Raw genomic sequence first — 17,624 nt, 5'->3', positions numbered from 1 at the left:
CTAGGTATTTTTTATTAACATATAAAACGAAGCTAAACAAAACGGGAAATTACAAACTTAAAGTTATAATTTGTTTCTAGAAGCTTATTATCGATTCCACACCCTTGCCATTTTAAATAATGCTTGCAAAATTTTAAAGGTAAAATTCCTAAATGATTATCATTTATAATTTTATAAGGCAATTTTTCCACCACAAAAATCAGAGGCTAATACAGAACTCCTGAATTTACCCCCTTTTTGATGAATCCAGACACTTAGCAATAAGAAGAGAAAATAATATTAAAGAATTTACATGATTTAGAGGTAATAACAAAGATTTGGTGTTCCAACAAAATATGAAAAAAGAAGAAGTCGGTGTCTGGAAATTCAGATAGAAAATACGACCACAAGCCTTACTGCTCATCGTGATTTTGGGCAATAGCAGACATTGTATTTAGCCAAATTATTATCTTCTTCTTCTTGTTTAGTTATTTAGTGTTCATATTTATCAGGAGTTCATAGCAAGAATTAATTATAAATAAATGAGAGGGAAGGAACTGAGTAAAAAAATCTTAAATGAAAAATGTATATATATGATCCAGTAATAACTTTGTTACTATACCGCTTAGTTAGGAAGAGGGGATAAACTACCTTTTTACCAAATAGAATATATTGAATCTTGAAATTGAAAGAAATTCAAAAGAAGTACGAATAAACATAGTAATACGGTTAAAAATGGTAATACTTAATGTAAATTTAGCTTATCCTAGGAAAGGCTGAATTTGATCCAACTGGGTTGTCTAAAAAGTAGCAGTTATTAAAAAACCATCGTCTATTCGAGGCATGCACGCAAGGATTGGCTTCAACGGGTGGAGGAGGATTTTAAAAAAAAGTATGAATCATGTTGGAAATATAAAAAAAAAACTACTAGAGATATTTAAAGAAGAGCCGGCCCTCCTTGGGTTCCAGATTCATCTGTATTTTTCTTAGAATCCCTATTTTTCTCTTGAACATTTCTTAATTTTTTCATTCCAATATTATTTTCGATAGTTAGGACTTTAGAAAGAAAATTTTAATCCAGGATTCAGAGATAAAATCAAAATTTTTAACCCTTCACATTTTGGGTAATGATTTACAAAGTTTAGTTTTGTCTAAAACACCAACAACTTAATGGCACAACCGCTAGACTAGATTTAGTTCCATTTTATTTTTATTATGCAACTGAATAGAAAAACGTTAACAATCAAATTGTCAATTTCTTCTTCTGCTTGCATCCAAGACAAAATATGATCAAATTTCGAAACAGTAGCCAAGTGCCCGAAGAACTCACAATCTTTACACAAGACTGTCATTATAATATTTTTCTTTTGTTAGTTTGAATTTTTTTTTCACTGTTTATCGTTTTTGTTCATGTAAAATACTCCGTATTTTGTGTTTTTTATACTTTTACGGGAAATAAAGTTCATTCATTCATTCTTTACACATGAGTGATAGCTGAAGGGTATCAGTATCAGAGCTGCATCCTTATAGATCATTATCGCGAGTTTAAAAGATGTAGGCCTATTTTGTGGAATTAAGACTTGAAATTTAACTGTTCAGCAACCAAAACTTTGCTCAATTGTCAATTCTAAAGACAATGGGCAACTTAAAGACTGAGAACTTGCGTTCGATCTGATATAGAATCCTCAACGCCAACTAGCATGTAGTTTTTTATTAGCAGATTTTTTGAATATTCGGAACTACGTTTTTAAGCTTCGTAATACGGGACCCAGAGATCGAATCACGCCTGCAGGAATGCACTGCAGGGCCGACGCAGGGACCTTAGTAGTCAAGAACCGTCGTTAATTCTTAAATAATAAAAAAATTCTTAAATCAGAATCTTGTTTCTTTTTCCAGGAGCCTTAGTATTCAAGAATCTTCGTTAATCCGGTTACTTTACTACTTCAGAAACTGGAATCTGAAGTTTTACTGCACCAATTTTGCCAATTACACTAATTACATAGATTTTGACTTATTATTAAACTGAAAAATGCCAAATAGCTAGATAACGATGGGGTTTTTGTTGACACTAGTGCCAGTTTTCACCCAGTTTCTAGATACAATTTACTCTATTCTAGGTGCAATTTACAATTTAATCTATTCGTTAGAAGCATTAATTATCTCATTAATGAATTGAAGTTAAATGACACTAGGATTAGTAGCTGTTGTAACAAAGCTTAATACTAACTCGCATACAAAAGTTCCTGCTTGTATTGGCCGAAGAGTTTTCAACCCCCAGCCTTTTTTGCCTGTCTGAAAAACAGCTAACGGATACTGTAATCCTTTTTGAACTAATCGATTGTCGCAGCCTCTAAGTCGGCAGTTACATTTATCGTTACACTCAAACAGCATTACTCCCTCAAATTCGCCTAGAAAGAAAAAATATCCAGATTGGATTCAACAGTTGTTCAATTACAATAACCATGACATACCTGTAACGAATGATTCCATTATAGTGATAATATGGATGCGGTAAAAGAAGTGGTCGAAAATTGGCTCACAAATTTAGGCGAAAAACAATTTCATGACAAATAAATTGGTGACTTGATAAAAACGAGTGAAAACGTCAGAATAGATGAGAATGACAAAGTGACAGAATAAATTCAGTAAAATCTTTCGGAATTTGTTTTCTTTCTACTATTTGCAAAGAAATGAATATTTGTGTTTTGTGGTGAACCATTCTTAGGAGGCTACAGATGGTTATATAGAATTCAAAAGCTCATTCACTTATTGTCATTTGTCAATACTTATTTCAACAGGATTTACAATTTTTTCAATACAGTTTTAGAAGGAATTAGATCTAAATAAGTTTAACCTTCTGATTTAACGCAACCCGATTAGTATTACTAAAGCACAAGCTAATTAAAATCACTCCAATCTTTCACACAAGACCAGGAACAAGCCTTATTGGACACTCGTAGATACGTTACGCAGTTAGTTTAGATTACTTGGATACAAGGAGCATAACATCAATAACGGAGGGGGGGGGCAATTTTTTTTTTAATCAGTAAAAAGGCAAATTGCAAACGATTATGATAAAATCGTAAAAATATAGATTTTAAGGGTCTGCCTTGTTGTTCTCTTTATTATAGTTGGTACTTTGGGTTTTAGAGACATATATATTTTTTTTAGATAACTTGATGGTATTTCCACATTTTCAGGCAACAACCAAAAATCTCGACGGATACTAATAACACAAAATACTTATTTGCAAAAGAAGTACCGAACATGGGTCTCTCCTATTTAGTTCTCTTTCTCTCTTACATTTTTGTTTTATTTAGCCTCATCGATTTATTGCTATTGTTCCTTTTTCTTTATTTATTTTTTCCTATACATTTTTAGTTGGTAAAAATAAATTGTGATATTTTTGATAATTTTATATAGGCTAACAAAGATACGAGAATTCGACATAAAAACATATAAGGACACCCCCTCCTCCTTGAACTTTGAAAACAACCTTTGGGGGATATTTTTTTTTATGAATAATACCTTTTTAGGTATGAGATTAACATGTCCTGCTATTGCTGCAATTTGCCAAAAAATTACATATATAAATATAATCGAATGCATGTGTGAAACTTCTTAAGCCGAACTGGCCAGACATGATAACAAAAAACAAAGAGAGATAAAACTCTTCAAGAAAAAACTCATACGAGACTGCGGCCAGTAGAAAGAAAAGACTAAAACAACGTGGATATTTCGCCTGCATCTAAACTAGGCGTCCTCAGCACAAGATAAAAAGAAAAAAAAACACTAAACTGAAAACAAAGAAACTGTCTTTTTCAATTTTTTTTTTTTTCAGCACCTCAAAGGTGCTGAATCTAAAATTCAGAAATCCTTCGAAATTTCACTTAATATGTACGCTATTTGACTGGATTATCCGATTAAATTATTTCAAGTCATAACTAGGAAATAAATCAATAGGACATTAAATTAAAGAAACTAAAAACAAAACTGAATGCTGAATGCTTGTTGCTTTGATGTTCTCATTGAAGTAAATCTAAAAGCTTCTTTTCCCTTCGTGGATCAGTAGTGATAATTGTGTTTATTATTATTGGTGGTGGTTTAATTTGTTTTTAGTTTAGTGTTTTTGTTCTTTTTATCTTGTGCTGATATCTTGACGCCTAGTTTAGATACAGGCGAAATATCCGCGTTATTTTAGTCTTATCTCTCTACTGGCCAGAGTCTCGTTTGAGGGTTTTTAGGAGTTTTATCTCTCTTTGTTGTTTGAATGCATGTGTCTTTTAATTATAAATTCTATAATCTACACATCTCCAAAACAGTAAAACTTTGTTTTCAGTAAACTCACTGAATTTGGTCTTTAACAATACCTTTCAAGTAAAAAAATACTATCGCTGTTTTACAAGCGGAAAAAATTTGTCGTGGCAGGAAATTCTCAGTACAGAATTTAACGACGAGAGGGAATTGTCAGGGTGAAATCCCGTGGGGGATTTTCCATATTAAAATGAATTTGATTGGTACATCTTTTTCTAACTCTTTGCATATGCAATCAAAATGACTTAATTAAAAAATGTATATAAATGAAGGGCAAAGGACAACTGTATTCAGTCTGGGGTTAATTTTAGTGTAAAAAGCAGGGTGTTTGAAAAAAAAATCGATGTTCGTTTGTATCGATCCAGTGCAGTGTTGTATTTTTAGATATATGAATTCGATTTCCCAATTAAGGGAAATTTTCCGGGGGAGGGTATATTTTTCTAGGAGGATAATGGTCCACGGGGGATTTTTTGATACTTTTAAATTTAAAAATGCGGTCGTTATTAGTGCACAGGAGAAATTTTCCGCGGGGATGAGGGATTTTGAGTAGGGGAGAATTTTCCAGGGGGAATTTCCCACGCGTGTAGTTTTTCTTGAATAAGCCATTTCTTTCAATTGGGAATTTTCCAGGGGGATTTCCCCTTTCTTTCACGATCGTAGCAATGTGCGGCAGGAACATCAGCATTACATGAAAATAGAAAGGATAAACTGAAAAAGGTATTTGGTTTTTCGAAGGAAATGTTTTGGAGCACTAAGGACAGTGTATGACTAATAGTCTTCCAGGTATGTTTCTCGATTTTCTATTTGTCTCACTGAAGCCAAAAACTATGACAGAAAGCGAAAAATTCTGACTTTTTTCATATATTGATCTTTTTCAGCATTATCACTTATAAGACAATCTCTTTAGGCCATGAGTGGCAAAATATTATTTTTTAATATCTAGGGCTAATGTTTGTTGTTGCTTTCTAGTGTTGATTTTCATTTCTTTTTTTTAATTGCACTCCATTATTTTGCTTTTTGTGGGATGGGTTATAACTAAATATATACATACATACATACAATGATAGAGAGAATAAATTTTTCTTAGCCTCAAATGTAAAGCAGAAACCAATAGTAGGTAGGCTATGCCCATTAGTAAAATTTGCCAAAGGCGACCACGGTCTAAGAATAAATTATAATTTTCAAGCATCACAATTGAATCTTTAAGTTTACACTAAAATTGAAGTTGCAAAACTCAAGAAACATTTTATATAGTATATCTCACTAAAGATTTTTTTTTTTAGCTAAAAAAAAGCCCCATCAATCATGCTTTCATTACCTCACCAAAGGCTAATATTTAGTATTGAAACAAAAGAATACGTCTCATAGTTCTCAAGTTTATTTTCTTTTCATGGACAAAAGCCTACAACATTCATGGAGTTGTTTTGCAGTTTCAACACAGTGCAGAGAAAGAATTCTACACTAAAAAAACAAAGGAAACAAAAAAGAACGATTCAAAAAGAAGAATATTAATTTTCAATAAGTTAAGTCATTCTCAGCCAGAAATACAATGACTGAAGAAAACCTGAAATAGTTATTTATAAACATAGCTGGTACTTTATTAGAGCTATCCATAAGTTTCATTATCGCGTTACAGTAGAACAAATGCCCTAATAAGTAGACAACCATGATACTAGGTTGGTACACAAACAGTAAATAAGTAGACAATAGTAGACAACCCTAACAGCCCTAATAAGTAGAGAACCATGATACTAGGTTGGTACACAAACAGTAAATAGTATACTACGCCTCACCTTTGAAACCAGCCATATTTTTTGCGTCTAACTTTATTCATTTCGAACCGATGGAAACTGAAACTTAACCTTATACAGCCTATTTAGCATTATAAGATATCTGGAAAATTGACAGTTACAATGCCCCAATTTCTAAAATCTTAATGCCTCCTCACGATATTTGAATTTTGTTGTTCAAAATTTTACGTGTATTAACCTGAAAGAAGCTTAATAAGCCATTAATTAGTATCTTTTCTGGGTTCTCCTCTGGGTACAATTAATGCTAATACGTTATTTTTGCTCTTTAAATGCATTTAAGATGGACGTCATTCACATGAAACAAGTTTTTCTTTCCAAAATTAAAGTTCTACAGTAGTTAGTCGAAGGGTGCACGTCCTGCCCATGGCCCACGAAAATATTGCCACACCCGACGTTGGGATCAAGGCTATAGTTCCAAATTCTAAGTAAATGTCAAAATTCCAATTTTACATTGATAATAGCTATATTGATAAAGCGTGAAATACGAATTTTCTTACCCTCAAACGCATCAATACAAATTAAAGGTAAACAGTTTACACAAGTTTCTGACCAAGTAGTACTAAACATAGTCTAGGTTTAAGAACATACTCTTACTTGTAAACCCCTCTCTGGGTATTCTTAACCTATCTTTCTAAATACACCTCCGCCTGAGATGACTGTCACTGACATGAATCTCCTTGAGGGTACCAAGTCTAGTGACCAAAATCCAGAATCTTTATGTTTCCAATATCCTCAAACGGGCCAATTCCCCCATCTCTCTTTAAACTTTTAAAGGCGTCCCTTTTCCTATTCCCTCAGCCTTTATGTAACTTTTATACGACCACTGTTAGAACATGCTGGTCCTGTCTGGCAGCCAGGTCTTTCAAATGAACTCTCAAACAAAATTTAATCAATTCCAAAGAGAGCTACAAGAATAATCTACAAAGAGGACAAATTACCTTACTCTTACCTTTAAAAAGAAAGCTGAGTTAATACCTTTAAAAGATAGAAGAGTAAATCTTTGTTCCGGTTCCACAAAGGCTATGTTGACTAATTGCAGAACTCAAGATATTTTCCTGAGTCCCATAAGTTTGTTAAGCCCAGACATCCTCGACTAGTTTCCTTCAAAGTACCTGTTCATTATCCCATACCCGCATAGAAAGATACTGAAAGCTATTTGTTACTGAACTTCACAAGCTGACCGATATGATTTATTTAATTTTTAACTGTTTTATACAGTTTTTAACATTAAAGTTTTAAACAGTTTTAAATTAATTTATTGGTTAAAAGTAGATTGTTATACTTACAAGACTGCAATAGTCTGTAGCCATTACCGTTTATTTTCCTACACCAAACTTACCTAGGCTAGGATACCATCTATCCGTATTTCTACCGACCTGGCCTTAAAAATCTCCTAGTAAAAACACCATATTTCTACCTGGGACCCTATCTATTTGCTCCTGTAACTGTAAGTAAAATTCATCAGAATCAATAGTATCTCCGTTAGATGGTTCAATAGGGCCATATACTACTATAACTGATGCCTTGAACTTTTCAGTCATCAAACAAGCAATTAGCATTCTATTATTAATACCTTCCAAGCGTAAACAAGACTTAGCAGCTTCCTTATTCATCATAAGTCCTACTCGATGTTTATGTACCCATTCCTTTCTGAGTAAACATATTTTATATCACCTAATTTCATGCTTCCTACCCCTGGGATATGAGTTTATTGTACTTTTTATTCCCGTTCAATTTAACTGTCTGATGATTTTTTTTTTGAAATTTTTGACTGATTTTCCCTCACCTCTAATGTTTCCGTTTTTCCATCCGTATCTCACGGATCTGACCGCTATTAGCTTGTTATTTATTTTATTATTTGACCGATTTTTATCCTTTTTGCAATAACAATTCCATGAAGTTACTTTAAATTATAGTTAAAATCTTTTCCTAATTCATTTTTTGTTTTTTTCCATACTTATTATCCCCATTTAATTTAATTATCCAATAAATTTCCTTTTCAACTAGCAGTACTTTTTTGACCAGCTTTCCCTCTCCTCTGAAGTTTTGTTTTTTCCATTCTTATCTCACGAATCTGACCACTTTTAGCTTGTTATTTATTTTGTTATTTGATTGCTCTTTGTAGTTTTTTCCATTAACGATTCCATCAAGTTACATTATATTAAATTTAAAATCTTTACCCATTGTAAATTATATTTTGCTTTTCCATACCTTTATCCTTGTTTAATTTAACTATCTGATGTATTTTTCTTTTTTGACTTTCAGTTAATTTTTTACCGATGTTCCCTCTCCTCTAATATTTCTCTTTTTTCCGTCCGTATCTCACGGATCTGGCCCCCTATTATCTGGTTATCTATTTTATATTAACCGGCGATGTCAAACGTCTACGGCGAAAAGCAATAGAACGCCGAACTTTGATTAGAAGGACATTTTAAGTTCAACTTGGAATCAGCCTGAGTATAATTTAGACAATAAAATGGACAAGCATGAGCTAGAAGTCTTACACTACAAAAATAGCCACTTTCAAGTAAAAGCTGAAGGTTTGAAGATACTTTTCAGCATGAAAAGTATTTGGTATAAGACAAAAAAAGGAAAGGGCTTTGACTTGTAGGGAGAATTAAGGCTAGCTGGTTGATTAGCCTGTAGGCTAATCTTAAACTAACCTGTTGTAGAAAATGACTTAAGTTTCTGATCAAAAAGGAAACTAGGACGCTGCATAATTAGCCAAATAAAAGATTCAGTATGCACATGTATTAGCTTTGCAATCAATTAAATTTCAATGCATTAATTCAAATTTGCCTTATAATAAATCTCCTCATTAGTTTTAGGGATTTAGTTTCTGAGCTAAAGTAGATTAAATTTGATTCAATCACTTGTTGGAATATTACTCCTTGACTTCTGCTTAATTATTAATGTAAGAAAACCTAGGCTGGTTTGAATGCTATATGATGGCCTTTTTACTATCTTGGAAAGTGGTTGAGCTTGCTGAATAGAATTTTAGGTTTAGATCCAGAGTACAACATTGGATTAATTGAGGGAGGACACCCCCTCCTCCTTGAACTTTGAAAACAACCTTTGGGGGATATTTTCTATGAATAATACCTTTTTAGGTATTTCTCTTGAAAAAACAACAACAAATTTACATCACTGTTGACTGCAATTCAAAAAACCCACGCTACTTCAGCTGTCCAAGCATAATTCCTGTTTTTACTAATGAACGTTGAACGTCCATAAGTGCAACGTCATAAACGTCCACCGTGCAGTAAAAACAAAAATGAAGCACTCGAACACCCAACCTTGTCAGTTCGACTGCTTCACTGAACAGTGATCAAAAACTCCGCTATTATATTATATTTAAAATCTTTTCCCATTTTAAATCGTATTTTGTCTTCCATTCTTTTTATCACCATTCTGATGAATGGTTCACTATCTGATGAATTTTTCTTTTTTGACTTGTAGTTAATTTTTAACCGATTTCCCCTCTCTTCTAATGTTTCCTTTTTTCCGTCCGTATCTCACGGATCTGACCCCAATTAGCTTGTTATTTATTTTATAATTTGGCCGTTTTTTTTTTCATTTTTACATTATCAATTCCATTAAGTGACATTTCATTATGTTTAAAATCTTTTCCCATTTTAAATTATATTTTGTTTTGTCCAAACTTTTTATCCCCATTTAATTTAATCCTATAAATTTTAATTTTCAACTTGTAGTTCATCTTTTTTTTCGATTTTCACTCCACTCTATCCATCCTTATCTCACGGATCTGACCGCTTTTAGCTAGCTATTCATTTAATTATTTGACTGCTTTTCATCGTTTTTTACATTAACGATTCTATCAAGTTAGATTATATTATATTTAAAATCTTTTCCCACTTTAAATCATATTTTGTTTTTCAAGTTAATTTTTTGACCGATTTTCCCTCTTTTCTATTGTTTCCCTTTTTGAATCCGTATCTCACAGATCTGACCACTATTAGCTTGATTATTATTTATTATTTCACCGCTTTTTATCATTTTTACATTAACAATTCAATTAAGTTACATCACAACACATCTAAAATCTTTTCCCTTTTTAATTATATTTTGTTTTGTCCATACTTTTTATCCCCATTTAATTTAACTACCCGATAAAATTTTTCTTTTTTGACTTGTAGTTAATTTTTTGCCAATTTCCCCTGTCCTCTAGACTTTTTCCTTTTTATATCCTTATCCCACGGATCCGACCGCTATTAGCTTGTTATTTATTTTATTATTTGACCATTTTTATCTTTTGTACATTAACAATGCCATTAATTACATTACATTATATTTAAAATCTTTTCCCATTTTAGATTATAGTTTTTTTTTCCGTACTTTTATCCAATTTAATTTGACTATCTGATGAATTTTCCTTTTTTTACTTAGTGACCGATTTTCCATTTCCCCTTTTCCATCATTATCTCACGGATCTGATCGTTATTAGACTCTTATTTATTTTAATATTTGATTGTTTTATCATTTTCGGCTATCTTTTGTACGTTTTCGTACTTCTTTTTCTTAGCACTTAACCCTCCGAATTTTAGTATAAGTAATAATTTGTCACGTGACATGTTTAATTACGACCTAACTTTCTTTTTGACGATTTTCTTGTGACGAGTTTGAAAAAAAAATCTTGATCAAGTCTGAAAAAAAACCGTCAAATGAGGAGGAATGGAGAGTTGAAGCTGGTTCAAGAATGGTAGCTGGTTCAAGATTATTTTTTATAATCTCGTTAGTAGATTCTATTGCGAAAACGAATTTATAGTAGCTTCAAAAAACAGCCAGGAGCCACAGAAAATGCTGCATACTCAGAAACAAAGAATAGCTCTGCAGAAATGAATCTTTTTCTTTTTTTAATTAAAGAAAAAAGAGAAGAAAGACTATAATTTTTCCCAGGATTTTAGGAGAACTAAAAATCTATCAATGAAACTACTTGTAAGATCGGTTAAATTCAGATTATCTTGTAGGAGGTAGAAAAATCATAGCTTGTAAATCCTAGTATCTGTCCAACTTGTCTTTGTTATACCTTTGTCCCACAGCCAATATATCTTCTTTGTGTAATAAATAGAAAATTTACAGAAACAATAAAGTGGGGACCGAAATGGCTGCCATCTATTGTTTATGCCTATTTCTGTTCGTGAATTCAGCTGAGTTTATCATTCGTTTTTACGCACTTGGGATTGCGGTAGAGAAATGGTATCAGATACATCTCTTAAACTTTAGAAGTTTTCGCATTGCTAAAGAAATTAGAGTTTATGCTTTGCTCCTTTCTAAATGATAACGTTAGAAATTTAGCTTACGGCAATAAAAAAGTCAACTTTTGAACTAAGACACACAGAATTTTTTTTTCGACTGCGGTCAATAGTTCTTGATGAGCTGATCTAAGTATATGTCATCTATTTTTGTTAGAAAAATTCCTTTATGAGATATAAAAAATAAAAAAATTACACCTTGTAAATCCGAGTATCTGTCCAACTTGTCTTTGTTATACCAATTAATACCACTAAAACGAGCACATCTGCATTGTTTAGTGGAAGAACAGCCATAACTACAATCACAATTCTGAAAGTACAAGAACAAATTAAAAAGGGAGAAAATTTCTTATTTTTAATAAAAAATAAAGACACATTATAGATAAGACCCATAGTAAAGATTTAAGACCCATCATCGTTAGGGATAGAGGGTACCTCATCATAGAGCATCCAAAGTCAAACAGAGAAAAAAAAGGACAAGAAAAGAAGAACTCGAAAAAAGTGGCAAAAAAAACAATAAAAAAAACACTATTACGAATAATGAGAATCAGAGTTTGTGAACAGAATAACAAAACTGGAAAAACATCGAAATTTCAAAACTAGAAACAAACAAGACAGTAACCATAGCTCTCGGACAAACATCAGTTCAAATCAAAGCAAAACAAGTCAAATCAACAAGAAAAATAGAGCGAAAGGGAAACCATATGAAACATGTCTAAGGGCTAACGAGCATTGTTCACAGCTATTAAAGCATCGAATCTTCGTTTTGTTGTTATTTCATTAAATTCTTTATGGTTATTATTAGTAAATAAGTACTTTGAATTGACTAAGACAAGTTTTGCCTAAGCCCTACCACGTGCCTCATATCAGCTTTTTTTCATAATAAGACTTTTTTCCATAATAAGACCATAACGACTGGAATCGTCAAACACGTGGTAGGCTACGGCAAAATCAAAACTTTGGGGTTGATTCCCATAGCTTCATTTAAAAGAAAGGATTCCTTTAAGCACACTTGCTTCAAACAGAATTCTTCTCATTATTGCCACAATTGTCGATTTTTATCGGCATGCTCTTACACTTTCTATTCTTGAAACTAAATTACAAAAGGAGAAATGTTGCAATTTATACAGTGAGAAAGGAGACAAATGTCCTAAGCTACCCAATACCGTCTTAGGTTAGTCCAGCTGAGGCTAAGTTCTATTTATATGTTATTTTTTTTCTAGTTTGTCATTCCATTTCAATTCTTAAATATTCTTTAAACTACCAACTCATGCACTTCTAGAAAAATTAAACAATCGGTTTCAATCATCTTCTGATTTAGAGAGACATGATAAAACAAGATGAGTCCAGGCTTAGGAGCCTAACAGGAAAAAAAAAATTAGAAGGAAACTTTCTGCAACCTTTAAGAAAACTTACTAATTGTGCATCTGTATCAACCTTAACATCTAAGGAGGAAATGTGATTCTGTACCACATAGATGAAATCTTGAGGAGCATCACCAGATTGAGCAAAGCAGATTATTGGATTCACCTCCAGACCATTGCTAATGTCTCTGCAAGGATAAAGAAACAACATAGATATAACGAAAGTTTAACAGTTCAAAATAGGGATGAAACCTTTTAATTGACAGTGAACAGACATAAAAAAAAATTTTAACTGGATATTTCTAACACATATACAGTGTTCATCACCAGCAGTAATAATCAACAGAACCTTCAAACAAATAAGTTAGAGTAAAAATTATTCATTTAGACAACAAAGATAGTATGATATTAATCATACTAGTCAACCTGAAAACAATCGATCCGAAAAAAAGATAAAACAGCCCATTCCAATCTTGTAGATATTTTACCCACCTTAATACCTTACAACACTAATGATTAAACAGATGTTTTTTTTTTTAAACGTTGTTTTTTTAATTTCTCGGCGTTATTTTCGCTTGTTTTTTTTTTTACCAAAACCTGAAGTTTATTTAAGGAAATGATTTTTTTTTTTATCGTTTCAATTTATTCTTAATTCAGCCTCATGTAAGATCAAAGATCCAAAGGAATTACCCGCCAAAACATATGGTAAGATTAAAATATATAATTAGAGGAGAGCCAGGGGAACGCTGCTTGTAGCTCTTTAATATCCTTAAAATCAAATGAATGAAAAGATGTAATTATGTTTTATAGTGACCAAACGTAAGAAGTGAAGTTGAGTTAATTCGTGGCCAAATCAGATAAAGAATATATTAAACCGTGTAGGGCTAGGTAATTCCTGGAATGAGGGAAAGGGAGCAGGAGAGATGGTAGGGAGTGTATCTAGGTTAGTTGCTAATAGGCTAGAATCTCAGGAAGTTCAGGTTTGGCAAACTGAGAAGGCCACCTAGCCGTCTCTTGGGATAAATGCAGAAGTCAAGGAGAACTGGGGCGAAGAAATTTACCTAAAAATGGGATTGGCTTCGGAAGATTTGAAAATGGTAATGTATGTAAGGGGGAAGTTTATGCCTCTTGGATAACGTAAGAAATATTTAGGGAGAAATATACTGAGGGATGGTCCTTACAGTTGCCCAATGTGTGGAGAGATGGATGAGTCTTTGCATCATTTTTCAGGGGAGAATGGGGAGTTGACCGAGTTACGCTTGGAAATATTTCGTAGGAAGGTCGGGGGAGAGATTGGATTTTGGAAATTTTGAGAAGTAGGTGTTACTTAAGTACAAATAATATTGGAAAGTTCGTCTAGGTATGAGGTATCGTGATGATATTCTTACATAATTAGTTTTAGTGTCTTTTCAGTCACTGTTTTGCTGCTATATTTTTTCGCTTGTTTTGTGTATGTCACCATAGCCCAATTGGGCTTTCACGCGAATAAGTCTATCTAATAATGAAATATGCCAAAATATGATGAATATAATATTTTAGTAATAAAATTATAGAAAATACAACAAAAGATTATGGAAACCGGGCCGCCCAGGACACATTATAGTAAATAGTTAACCTAACCAACACTATGTATTAAGTATTTAGTTAAAATATACCTGCATAGTAGTTTATCTCACTCAGACTAAGCTAATTATCTCCAAGTGCACAAAGAAAAACCAGTTTTTACAATTGATCAAGAACAATAGTGTGGTCGCTATAATACACAAGTACCAGAAGAGAAACTAATAGAACAAGGGAAAGGGGATAATTTGCTCCATAGGTCCAGTCTTAACTCGAACGGCCTTGTGTGTATATGTGTGTTCAGAGACATCCAACTCTTTCAGAAAGTCTAGCTAAAAACCTCCCACATTTCCAGAATGCACTCTGTGAGTTGTTTTAGTGAAAAGAGGAGCAGGTACCAGCCTGTACCGGTATGCATACACTTTTAGCTACCAAATTACTCAAATCTTTTCTGAAGAATGGAATTCCTGGAAATTGAATCTGGATCAACAAAAATACTGGGTGTTTTCAGCATTCTTATTTCCTTTTGAAAAAATAGCAACGAACAAACAGACTTTTTCATGCTTTCACATCCCCTAACGGTCAAGGTGAAATCCGAAACCCCCCCCCCCAAAAAAAAGGTTCAAACTTTTTAGCCCATAGGTGCTTGTGTATATCAAACAGTTCGTGGTAACGAACTGTAAGTAAGGAGCGACGCGGCCCAATAGTAACCAAAACTTTAAAAAATGGAATTTTAATGTCAGTAGACATATAAGACGAATCGGCGTATTATGCTGATTCCAAATATTAAAGATAAATTAAATTTAGGTCTACCCATCAAAGGCTACGAGTCTGAGAAAATATGCCTGATTTTCAAAAAAAAGGGAGAACCCCCTAAAATTCAAAGAATCTTCATTAAAATCACACCATCAAATTCAGCGTATCCGAGAGCCATTCTATAGTTTTCCAGCTCCGATCTTCAAAAATGTAGAATTTTGCTTCGTTTGCCAAAAAGAAAGGTCACGGATGCACGTTTACTTTTTATTTTCCTAGGGGTGATTGGCATTGAACCAACAGTCCCAGAATATCTGGTGAGGGATCATTCAAACGATAATTAAAAGTTCTATTGCCCTTTTTAAGTGACAGAAAAACTGGAGGGCATCTAGCCCCCCACGCCCCTTTTTCCCCCAAAATTACTCGATAAAAACTTTAAGACAGCCATATTATTCAGTATAGTTGACCCCCACAACCCCTGGAGAATGATCTTTAAGTTATGAAATTTGTCCATCATTTATGTAGGCTATAGTATTTGTTATTGAAAAGCATTTTTAGGCTCGGGGGGAGGATGAATTTGCTACTGGGAGATTCTCCAAGGAGATAATTTACACTTGGGGTAACTGTCAGAATTCCTATGCGAAGTTAATTTTATTTGTCTTACTTTCTCTTGCCGACTCAATCTTACATGTGGAGATGTTAAAGGTGATTGTCTAGGGTAAATTTTCAATAGGTTTGAATAGTCTAGAATAGTGGTTCCCAACTAATTTTGAGCCGTGCCCCACATCAGGGTACAACCTGACAGGCATAAAAGCTTAGAGCTCCTTCACTGTTTGAGATTTTCTGCGGTCTCTGTTCCGTCATAATCACCCTCCTCCACCCCTTTCCTCGAAAGGAAAATCCTGCATATGTGGCCTTATTGTGGCGTCAGCGTGGACAATTTACGAGTTTGCCTAGCCATGTTATACCATTTTCAAATTATTATATAGATGAATGCATTACATATTTTTAAAGCATATTTAAATAAACACTAGTCAACAACCTATAATAGCCACTTAGAAATGGTCCCACCCGGAGGGCCAGATCCTTCAGGAGGAAGCAGCGGTCAGAACAGAAGCCAGAACACGCGGCACCCGCTGCGGTCGGGGGTGACTATAGTAAATTCATAGTATATAATATTAAGCACTTCTTTAAAACATCGATTCCGCTTTGCACAAAAAAATATATAAATAGAAACATGTAAAAAACACTACTTACAAAAACGACTAGATAACACACAATGCTAAGCTGGAGACTGATCGGACCACCCTCCCACCAACTTTTGAGCTCTCTCCAGAACGAGACACCGTCTATACTCTACACATACGTCCCGACCCGAAGTAGGGTAGTGACCGTGTGGCAGAACTCTCACACCGTCCGCACATACATAAACTATACCCAATATGGTCGATCTGCAACGATCCCAGCACATTCTCTTGGGTCAGTCGCAACGTCATAACGATTGTTATTTCGCACACTATGGCACATTTCACAAAAGGCCAAATTTAAATGAGCTGAAAGATTTCTTTTTCGACCTTTGTTTTCATTTCGGAACGTTTCTTGACAAGTGTCAACAAACGTCTTCATATACGGCTTCTGATTGAACTTGAGGGCTTTATGAATCTTGGTGACATTAAAACTGTTGGCAAGCATCCGCCACAAAAAAAACGTGAAAAATTTTCAAACAATTTTGAAACATAGGGCACTAAAATTTATATTATACAGGTAGGAAAGAGTATTTTCAACTAGAAAGTCATTCAATCGAGGATTGTCACCATAAATGCTATGAAAGTTACTGTTCGTATATCCGCAACATGGAAAAATAAAATCTAATAGTGCAATAGCACACAGCTTTTAGTTGATAAAATTTTGTACTCGCTTCCCATTTTGAATAATAAATTTTCCACTTTGCTTAAGAAAGTTTTTAATATGAGGCACGTAGAAGGTGTACGGTAGACCGAGAGCAATCTTTTAAAACATTGATTCCACTTTGCACAAAAAATATATAAATATAAACATGTAAAAAACACTACACTGTTTCCAATTTATTTTTAAACCCGTATAAAGTGACAGACTCCCTGATGCTAGCCGGCAGACTATTCCAAACAGAAGGCCCCAGATTATACACCACATATGATGATCTGACTGTTTTTCTTTTTTTATGGCTTAAAAGTTGTGAATTTCTTGTATCATAATTATGGTGCTCCTGATTCATGGAAAAATAATCCTGAAAATACTCAGGGCATATATGTTTGAGAGGGAAAATGAACATTTAAAGATTGGGGTTTCAGAGTGAGAGTACGGTACAGAGCATGAAGAGGGTGAACTTAAAGATAAAAAGGGGCCCCTATTCCCCTTTTTAAAAAGGGGTTTCCTAGCCCCCTTTTTCAACATAGCAAAAAGGAGCTAAATGGGAATTTTATGAGAAACATGTATTATAGGCCACTCTAGCGGAGAAAGCTAAAGGATAAGTAAACTTCAGAGTTACAACTAAAGGAGGAGGGGGCTCATTATTATTATCAGAAAAGGAC

General features: G+C 33.6%; 1 protein-coding gene across 2 annotated transcripts in view; it reads right to left on the bottom strand.

The window, feature by feature from the left end:
• LOC136031310 (histone-lysine N-methyltransferase EHMT2-like) overlaps positions 1-17,624 on the bottom strand; it is a 45,528-nt gene that overhangs the window by 11,238 nt on the left and 16,666 nt on the right. For both annotated transcript variants that reach the window (XM_065710769.1, XM_065710770.1), the window contains exons 3-5: positions 12,794-12,929; positions 11,576-11,687; positions 2,207-2,387 (exon numbers count right to left, since the gene is read on the bottom strand). In XM_065710769.1, coding sequence (XP_065566841.1) covers positions 2,207-2,387; positions 11,576-11,687; positions 12,794-12,929 — 429 coding nt within the window. The remainder of the gene's footprint in view (positions 1-2,206; positions 2,388-11,575; positions 11,688-12,793; positions 12,930-17,624) is intronic.

The sequence above is a fragment of the Artemia franciscana genome, chromosome 9, assembly GCF_032884065.1.
Source record: "Artemia franciscana chromosome 9, ASM3288406v1, whole genome shotgun sequence".
In the NCBI taxonomy this organism is placed as follows: domain Eukaryota; kingdom Metazoa; phylum Arthropoda; class Branchiopoda; order Anostraca; family Artemiidae; genus Artemia; species Artemia franciscana.
Note: the sequence above shows the minus strand (reverse complement) of the source record. Positions and strands in the feature narration are given on the sequence as shown.